This window comes from Gossypium raimondii, chromosome 13 (assembly GCF_025698545.1).
Source record: "Gossypium raimondii isolate GPD5lz chromosome 13, ASM2569854v1, whole genome shotgun sequence".
Taxonomy (NCBI): domain Eukaryota; kingdom Viridiplantae; phylum Streptophyta; class Magnoliopsida; order Malvales; family Malvaceae; genus Gossypium; species Gossypium raimondii.
The window spans coordinates 15,348,382-15,358,402 of NC_068577.1; the positions used below are offsets into that span (position 1 = coordinate 15,348,382).

Here is a 10,021-nt window from a genome sequence, read left to right on the forward strand (position 1 = left end):
TGGGATTGCGCTGGACATCGGACCGTTTTTTGGTTGATGAGGTTCCATTTAAGGTGGAAAGCGCGGTGGCTACGGACAAGGGGTCAAACGCTCATCTGCCTTAATTTCGCCGCATGCATTGGGCTTGAATTGTCACATATGTCTAGTTGTCCTTGTTGTGTCTTCTTTTCTCTCCATTGCCATGCTTGCAAGCTTATCAAATTTGGCTTTGAGATTTTCAGCTTCCATCAGCTGCTTATGGGGTAGCCTTTTAGGTTTATTTTTCTTTTATCTTCTATTTTTCTTTGGTATTTTTCTAATTGTATTAGGACATAATGCAGTTTGTTGCTTTTGTCTTTGGACTTGGACCTCGCTCATGCGGATCTGTTTTTCTCTAATACTCTATGGAAGCTATTTTCAAAAAATTTATAATATAATTTTTAGTTCATATAATTAATGCAAATTAGTATTATTGAAAATAATAAATAGTAATTATAAATAACATATATAAATTATTTTGTGTAATAAAAAAATTTCTAATTATTATTAAGCATTTGTATAAACTATAAAAATGGTATATTAATAACTAAAATCATTACTCTTTTAACTATTCAATAGTTAATAAATTGACTGCAATAGTTTGTAGATAATATATGATTAATATGATTAAAATATATTATATATATTAGTTAAAAAATTATAAATGAAATATAAACTTACTTATTATATAAATAATTCTATATTATTATTTAAACTAAAGTAAAATAATTTTCCTTTTTTAATGGAAACATAATAATTTAACTATAAATGAATTTAATATAAAATTTAAATTATTTATTATTATATAAATTTATTTAATAAAATTCTTTTAATTGAACCATAATTTTGTTCATAAGTATGATTAATTTTTTATGAAGTAAATTTATTTAAACAAATTATTTCAGTAAAATTAAAATTTTTATTTATAAAAGTGATAAAACTTTTAAATAATAAAAATATTTAAATGAAAAATTCTGTAATACAATGAATAAGAAAAGCTATATTAGTTCATTCAAAAGAAATTCAAACTAATAAATTTGATAGATTTTGGATAAATCTGTATCTTAGACAATGGCAACGAGATGGGGCGTTCTTTTTTTTCTTTTGAAAGGGAAGTACTTGCCCTACCCTAGCTAACTTCAATGTTTTGAAACTACAATTTTACCCTTATATATATATATATATATATATATTAACTTTTATAAAGAAAAATATAATAATACATTGTACAATAAACCCTGAAGCATTTATAGATTATGCTGAAATTATTAAAAACAGTTAATAAATATAAAATGAAGTGAGGCAAAATAAGACGACTTCATATTGTATTAAATATTGTATCAATATTGTATTAAATATAGCACAAATTTCAAATTTCGATATAGCACAAATATTTATTTTGCAGTTTTGACAATTTTCGCTTTCATTTAACCATCAGTATTTATGGCTATTTCAAATCACCCTTTTTTTCAGCAAATTCCATTGTCAGCAAAACAACAAGTGAAATGTGCATCACTGCATACATATGATCCGAATAACCAAACCGGATCTTACATTTATGGCAAGAATATTCATGAATTTTGGACCCCCTTAAATTACATGAGATATTTGAGGTAAAATTTGCATGTAACATCACATGATCTTCTTCGACCACCACACACTTTCATTTTGAAGTCATTTCGTCATCAAACTAGAAGATAAATCCACCACAGCAAAAACACTGCAGACCAAAAGATGAAAATAAAGCAAAAATTGGCCAACATGCATGTTTGAAAGCAAGTAACGGGATTTTTGGAGAAAGAGAAAAAAAGTAACGGAAAACACTATGCGACTGTAAAAAGTCCTGCAAAAGGAAGACTTTTGGTGTAAAAAAAGTTAAATGAAAATAAAGTGATAAGATATGGTAGTGTCATTTAATACCTCCAATACTAGTCTTGGTTTGAATTTTGGGTTCCCATGCCCCACTCCAGGTGTACCCTAATCATATAAAAAACACACAATACAGATAAATTCAGTAAATAAATAAAGAAGGGAAAGGAAAGATCATTGAACTGAACGTATGTGCAACAGTGCATTTGTTGTTTGTATTGAACTAACCATGGCCAAAGCAATTTGTGGTAGTGTTCACACCATCTCGGCAAATGCAAGAGAATGACTCATCCAGACCAGAAAAGCCACACAAGCCTCCACTGGTTTCACAGTCCTTGCATGCAGGAGTGTAGTATGAATCATTATACTGCAAAGAAATCCCAAATTTCCATTTCATGGGATCCCCTTCATCTCCAAACTCGTATATCGACGTGTACGATGAGCACTGAAGTTTTGGGAGATCCAAAGAATAGCCTGATCCTATTCCCATCAAGGAGTCATAAACACAACAGGTAGATGTAGGTGCATTTTGTGGCAACCCAATTCCAGTTACCCCTTTGCAAGAATACAAACCGCTGCAAACACGAGAACCTGATCCGGTATCACACAAATCCTCACTTGGATCAAACACTGGAGATGTAGTTGAGCAACCAAGCAGGACAAAGATATTGGAACCTGTTAGTGTGAACGGGCTCGTTCGGTCCAAGCTAAAACTTCCAGAATTCTGCATTGAAGAGCAAGTTGACATGAAAGGATCTGCAACAACAATAGTGCTGGTTGGGTAGTCGATGGAAGAAACAGGGTAAATGCCAGTGCCAGTTGAGAACTGTAGAGTACCAGCATTGCATTTTACATATCTAGCAAAGTAAGGGTGGCCACACCCAAATCCAGTGCCAAAGGGAAACATAACCGGGATTGCACCACAAGTGCTGTTACATGTACCGCGGGTCGGTATGGTGCGGCCAGCAGCAGGGCTGGCAGCACAAACTTTATGGAGTTGAGGAAGCAAGAACAGAATGCTGATGAAGATAGCAGCTGGTAGAGGTGACATGGATAAAGGGTTTTGGATGAAGAACAAATTACAAGTGCAGCTAATAGTTAAAAAGATATGAGGAGGAGAAATGGTATTCTTTTCGGTGGAACTAATCAAATTTCAACATTCTTCCCCTTTTCCATCCTAAAAAGAAGAGCCTGTCATTTTGTGCATTCTAGCTATAAAGCACCATGGATTTTCATTACTATTTTGAATAAAAAGAAGGGGGTTAAATAAGCACCTAAAAGTCCATTTAGTCACAGCACTTTGTCTGTCCAAGTTACTGTGACATATATGGATCCCCAATTCCTCAGAATGAAAAGAAAGGTTAAAAAGATGATGCCACAGCAAAATGTAAAATTTTCCACCTCTTATGGACCATGCGACCTGTGAAAGTGAGACTAGAGATTAAAAAGAAGAAGAATGTCATTTGTGTGAAAAGAAGACATTTCAGTAGTATTCATTCATGTGAAACGGGAAGAGAAAACTGCAACCCCATTCATGGACACAGCACGTCTTGTAAATTTATTTTTTTGTCGCATTTTTTACAATATGTAAATAGAAAATGTTTTACTCCTCTTTCAAAGTGATTACACTGAGTCAGGGCTTCTAAATCCTCTGTCAGAATATATCAGTCTGTCACATCCTAAAAGAGGGAAATGTGGTTCACATAATGGCTAATGGTAAATAATAAATGTATAAAAGACGGGGAAAATTTTCCTCTCAAATTCACTTCAGTGCCAAGCAGCAAAGAAAACCTAACCAATCCCCCTACCTCATATATTGAACTTGCATCAGGTTCAAACTCTTCTCGGATAAAACAACCATAGCACATCCACTGGATTTACAGTGAGTCGGTACCGCATGCAGATACCAAGGCAACTAGGTATCACCAGTGGGATGAAGAATTCACACAACCGATAACACTAAGAGCTTTCAGTTTCCTAGAAATCCCCATATTTCAAGTGAGCTTCAAGTTTCCTGGACATCTACATATTTCAAGGGAATACAATAGCATAAAGTTCATGGTACTGATGCCTCGTGGCAAGTAGAATTCTGTCGATTTGAAGCTCCTTGTGTTTCAGAAGTACTGTGGATAATCATGCATTCAAACCAGCCCAATTCTTGAAAGCGATAAGTGCCTCCATTTTCCTGAAGCTCCTTCTCCTCAACTTTGACACTTTAAGCTTCTTATGCTTCTCCATGAATGCTTGTTTGTACCTCCATTTATCCACAAAAATTTTCATCTCTTGCGACTTCTCAACGACTTGCATCACTGCATCAAAGAAACCCCCTTTAACAAGAGCATATAAGAATGCATCAACTAAGTTGTGATCAAAATTGATGCCTTTCTCTTTGCCACCTGAAATTTTCCGTTTAATCTCATTCCATAGCATCAAAACACTGAAATATTTCTCCGCAGTCACATAACCATTAATCAGGGACAAATATGTTTGATCATTTGGCTCAAACTGCAGGAAAGTCATCCTTCTGAAAGTCCTCCTAGCATCTTCCAACCGCCCAGCTTTACAGAAAGCATGAATAATTGAGTTCCAGTCATGAGTTTTAACTTCTATGCGAGGGTCTTCAACAACTTCATCTAGAAATGCAGCCATCAACTCAGGTCTTTGATTCTCCATCAGACCTGTCATTATAGTAAGATAACTCCCTTTCAAGTCAAGTATTCTTGCATCTCTCATATCCCTAAACAATGTAAAAGCAGACTGAAAATCCTGACTCGTCATGGACGCTTCAATTAGCATGTCATACATTCCTGCATCCAACTGAAGCCCTGAATTACCAATATCCACAACTAATTGAGTAGCTTCGGCAGTTCTATGCTCCTTGCTGTAAGCCTTTAAGATAGGCACATAAACACCAAGCCCCACGGAACCACTCTGAGCATTCATTTCATCAAGAATGCTGTGTGCCTTATCTGCTAAACCAAGATTAATACAGGCGCTAATGATGCCATATCCAAAAGACTTGTCAACCTCAAGCATGGGAGACTCCAACTTTTGAGCTTCAATGATCAAACTAGCTAAACTCTTCATAGCCCCATTTTGAAGATACCCTTTAACCACTTCACAGTGAGTTTCATCACTGAAAATCCACTCTTTCCCATTACCTTCTCTCAAACTACGCAAAACCGTGGTTGAAACTGAGTCTATTTTGCCCGACTTGACATACCCACCAATCAAGCTATTAAAAAACACCCGTTTATTTGAAAAACCAAACTCAACCATCAATTTTTCTAACTCATCTATCTTCTTTTCAAGCCCTTTTAATGCAAACAAATAAGAAAGGAAACCAAAACTTGATTCATCGGGCCGAACACCTAAGACAGACATAGTTGCCACTACTTTTTCAGCATCCGAAACTGATTCAAGCTCACAACAGCAACACTCTAGAGCAGCATTACAAGCAGCCAAATCAGGTTTCATATAATTCAACTTTTCATCAATAGCAATCCTACAACATTCCTCAAAAACTCTTAAAAATGCAACAAGGCTACCACTTTTCCTACTGACATCAACAAGCATATTACCCCACAACCCAAAAGGGACAAAGTACCTGTTTTTGAACATGCATTTTATAAGAGCAAAAGCAGGGGCGGCGGTGTTGGCAAAATTCATGGAACTCAAAAGGGTAGTCACGGTTTCAAAAGACAGCAACTTTGGATCCTTTTCAATGACAAAAATCACAGAGGCAAATGCCCTTTTGAGATTTTGGGTGTCTTGCAAGGAAGACAAGTGGGTAATAAGGGAGTTAGTGAGGGACTTATTGGGAAAAGTGCAGCAGATGGTGAGGGACTTGAAGGACTTCCAGGCTTCATCAGTGTTGTGGGTGAGAAGGGATTTCTCTAGGGTGGTTTGTAGAGTGGTTTTTTGTTCTTCGGTTAGGGTTTTGGTTTGGGAATTGGTGGAGTCCTGAGGTTGTTTTGATTGCTTGTTTGGTTTTAATGCAAAAATTGAAGGCTGAAGGAAAGAGTAAAGAGTTGGGATATCAGTGGCGGCGGAAGAAGAGAAAGGTCTATAGGGTGGGATTGAACACACTGCTTTTCTCCACATTTCACCGTAAATCTGCAAACATTGCATTGTTCTCCTTCTAATATTGCTCTTTTACTGGTAAACCGCGAGGCTCATAATTTTTTTTTTTCGTTAAATTCTGCTATTGTGTCCCTATATCTTTATAAAATTTAATATTTAATCCCTATTCTTAAAAATAAAAAAAATTAAGTCACCCTATTTTTAATTTAAAAATCACATTCTAATCATTAAAATAGTGAGTATTTCCGGTTAAAACTTGTCAATTTAGCATGAATGTGATGGGACATATATTTGACAAATAAATATATTAAATTGATAAATTTTAACGTAATTTATCAACAATAATAGTGATTGGATTAGAATTTTTAAATTGAAAAAATAGGTGGATTGAATTTTTAATTTTTAAAGTAGATGGTTTAAATTCTATAAAGTGCTGTGATTTAACCAATTAATTGTATTTTATTTGTGTGGGAATAAAACAAAAACTCAAAACAAGTTACATTAAGACTGTTGGGCATAGATTGACCCCCTAAGCATCTCCTTCGATGGGTGTTGAACCAGTTGAAAACCCATTTCCTGTTTAGTGGCTACTTCAGCCATTAGGTCTGTCGCCTGGTTCCCTTAATCCTATTAGTAAGAGAAAAGGCGTAATAGTTTAAAAATTGATATAATATACTATCTTTCTTCCCTTTCCTCTTATATTTTTCTTTCTTTCTTTTTTTATTTTTATTTTTTTCAAAAGTGCTTTAAAGATAAAATTATTCATAAATGTTTGATTTTAGAAAAAAATTTAAAATTTAAATTGATTTTGAAATTATTTGGGAAATAAGTCGTTAAGATAAAAACAGACATTTTTAAAAGAAATTTTTACAAACCATGCTATTTGTTAACAAAGCATCTCACTTGGTTTATTGGCTAAATGTTTGATATTTTATTAGTATGGCTCGATTCAAATACTCTCTCAAGCATTCTATGTTTTTATTTTTTGTTTATGCATTTTTTAAGATTTTTATTTTTACTTTTAATTCGTGTTTTAATTAACAGTTTTTATTTATATAGATTAAATACTAAATATATAATTATATGATGAAACTATATTTTACAATATATAATGCTAATTATATTTTGTAACACCTTTCGCCTGACCCGATCGTCGGGTTCAAGTTATAGGATGCCACATCCATTACCGGAGCAACTACAGTAAAAAACAATATAAATAAATCATTTAAACATTCAAACATTCCATAAATCACATTTATCACATACTATATAAGCTTTTCCAAGACTCAATTGAGCTTACGAAAGCTCATTTGCCATTCAGAACATGAAATAGGACCAAATTGCAAAGTTTTTAAAATTTCAGATTCGGTATCGATACCTCTGCTAGGTACCGATATCACTTTGAGCTTCGATGTTTAGAAATAAATTAAATTAAAACTAATGTATCGATACAAGTCATAAAGTATTGATACCTTCTTCATGGTATCGATAACTTACCTTTGTATCGATACTATTTTAATGTTCGATATTTTGAAAATTTAAAAAAATTGCTAAAGTACCGATACCCTTTTCTAAGGTATCAATACCTCAAAGCAAAAATGACAAAAATTTGTATTTTGGTACCTATTGCATGCCAACTTATCAACTTACCCAAATGGTGCTTAAATGCACACTTATACCTACATAAAACCAAACCAAAACCATATTTAAACATTTCATTTTAACCAATTCACATCATTCAAACCAATATGCCATCATTTGACACCAAACATACTAAATCAAACTATTCAATATCAACCTATTCTTTCATGCTTTTTAACCATTCAATACCATTACATACCATATCAATTCATTAAGCAATTTGACATTCAAGTGCCACATTTATAGCCTATTAAGTTTTCATCTTACACATATACAAATATGGACAATATCATTCCCTAATCCAAGCATTAGTCAAATTCAAACCAAGCTATCACCCAAAGTAAACACATATATTAACACCTATGTACATGCCACATAATCGGACTTTAAAATGATCAAAAGTCTACTGAGTTGATAGCAAGATAGTGTGAGCTTCAAGACGATCTGACCGACACTTTTCGTAAGTAGACAACTACAAGGGAAAAAGAAACAATGATATAAGCATATCAAATGCTTAGTAAGTTCATATGCATAAAACAATAACTTACCTCATTTTACAATTTAATACAATAAGCAATTCAACTTGACAAGTTACCCTAGGCATGACAACCACATATCAACAAGGTGAGTTCCTCATATGACCTTATCAGTAGCAATTCAAGCATTTAACATTTAATTCAGTGCCATTCATATAGGATCAACAATTTAATACCATTTGTATAGTTCAATCAACATATAATATTTTGTGTATCAATTCATACTATTTCACTGTCATTTTTCACTTTTCTTTAACATATAGCCCGATGAACTCTAATAAACAGATTTAGATACACGGGTAACTACACCACACCAGGTTGTTCGCCAGAGTAGTAACTACACCACATTAGGGCACCGAAGTGCAAAGCCCATAGGCAAACACAAATAATCATATAATAAAATGCTCCTCCACCACACTAGAGTCTCCGTAGAGACATTCAATATTCGATAATCTGCAACAAATGCTAGATCTCGATATGATCTGTAATAAACTCCGTAAATCACATACTCTGTTCTATGATATATAACCCGTACTAGCACACAAATAACCCTATTGGCATGCCAATATTATCCTATCCTTTATTATGTTCACTAGGACACATTTAGCACATATAACCCTTTTCTTTACAAATTAGTCCATACCTCACATTTTTGTACCAAATCATAAATAATTCAAATTACTTTCACACAACAAAAATTCATAATTCAAGTATATATTACAATAACATATAGCCATACCATATGAACTTACTTGGAAATAACAAAAACAAACAAAATGTTGAGGACTACTCTGAAATTTTGTCTTTTTCCTCGATTTTCCTCCGTTTGATTCAATTCCCAATCTACGTGATAATCCTTTTAAATTTATCATTTCCTAATATCTTATAAAATCCTATTACATGCTTATGACAATTCAATTTCAATTTTTGAATGCTCCCTAAAGTTTTTCATTTTTATTCAATTTAGTCCCTAAAATCGAAATTACCATAACTTTCAAATTTGGGCTTCGATTTTGAAACTGATCTCAATTACATCCTTATACAACACTATATTATCTATAACTATAGAAACTTAACATCAATTTTGAAATTTACACACATTAGTCCCTAAGTTGAAAAGCTACAATTAAACTTTACAAACTAGTCCTTTTCATTTCTAAGCTTAAAATCTAGCAATTTAGTAAAAAAAAAGCTTCAAGAAATCACAATAGAAACTTTTGAAAACTTTAAAAGTTTTACAAATTGATACACGAGCTAGCTAAAATAAGCTCTTAGGCTAGGCATTGACAAGTTAGCCTAGGCATGACAACCACATATCAACAAGGTGAGTTCCTCATATGACCTTATCAGTAGCAATTCAAGCATTTAACATTTAATTCAATGCCATTCATATAGAATCAACAATTTGTGGCAATCAAATAACCAATTTTTGGAAAATGAGTTAGATAAAGAGTCCTTATGAAAGTAAAATTGGTTTTGGAGATGGGAGTCAATGAAAAAAGTTTTAGAAGTGAGAATGTGGCAAAAAGGACTGAATTAAAAATTTTAAAAAGTTTTAGGATTAAATGTAAATTTGACTAAAATGAGAAAAATGAATAATCATTGATTATCTACCAAGGTATCTCAAAACTGGTTTCAGAATGCTTGGTTGACGATGGCAAGAGCTATCATGTAAATGGTAGTTTTGAGTACCAAGTATTCATGATCTCCAACATATTAGTAGGAAGGAAGCTAGAAGTGAAAACTGGCTTGGTATTAGGAATACTTTTTTCCTCCACATATCAAGTTACATGGCTTCTAGCGCCTTACTTTAGATTTTGAACCTTTAGAGGAGCTCAATTTTTCCACAACATTTCATTGAAACTAGCCAATGT

General features: G+C 33.3%; 2 protein-coding genes across 2 annotated transcripts; both read right to left on the bottom strand.

The window, feature by feature from the left end:
• Positions 1–1,466: 1,466 nt before the first annotated feature.
• LOC105783333 (LEAF RUST 10 DISEASE-RESISTANCE LOCUS RECEPTOR-LIKE PROTEIN KINASE-like 1.5) lies at positions 1,467–3,253 on the bottom strand. Its single transcript, XM_012608726.2, has 3 exons — positions 2,116–3,253; positions 1,939–1,995; positions 1,467–1,738 (listed from the first exon to the last, which is right to left on the bottom strand). Exons 1-3 carry the CDS (start codon positions 2,936–2,938, stop codon positions 1,704–1,706), a joined length of 915 nt encoding a protein of 304 aa, XP_012464180.1. The 5' UTR covers positions 2,939–3,253; the 3' UTR covers positions 1,467–1,703.
• A 149-nt stretch (positions 3,254–3,402) lies between these two features.
• On the bottom strand, positions 3,403–6,055 carry LOC105783332 (pentatricopeptide repeat-containing protein At1g69290). The gene has a single exon (XM_012608725.2). It carries the CDS (start codon positions 6,016–6,018, stop codon positions 4,021–4,023), a length of 1,998 nt encoding a protein of 665 aa, XP_012464179.1. The 5' UTR covers positions 6,019–6,055; the 3' UTR covers positions 3,403–4,020.
• Positions 6,056–10,021: the final 3,966 nt, after the last annotated feature.

Bases quoted from the DNA above. Each gene is read 5' to 3' on its own strand.
- LOC105783333 (XM_012608726.2), bottom strand. From the start codon at position 2,938: ATGTCACCTCTACCAGCTGCTATCTTCATCAGCATTCTGTTCTTGCTT. The intron at 1,996-2,115 runs GTTAGTTCAATA...TTATATGATTAG, and splicing joins CACAAATTGCTTTGGCCATG to GGTACACCTGGAGTGGGGCA. The intron at 1,739-1,938 runs GTATTAAATGAC...TTTGGTCTGCAG, and splicing joins AACCAAGACTAGTATTGGAG to TGTTTTTGCTGTGGTGGATT.
- LOC105783332 (XM_012608725.2), bottom strand. From the start codon at position 6,018: ATGCAATGTTTGCAGATTTACGGTGAAATGTGGAGAAAAGCAGTGTGT.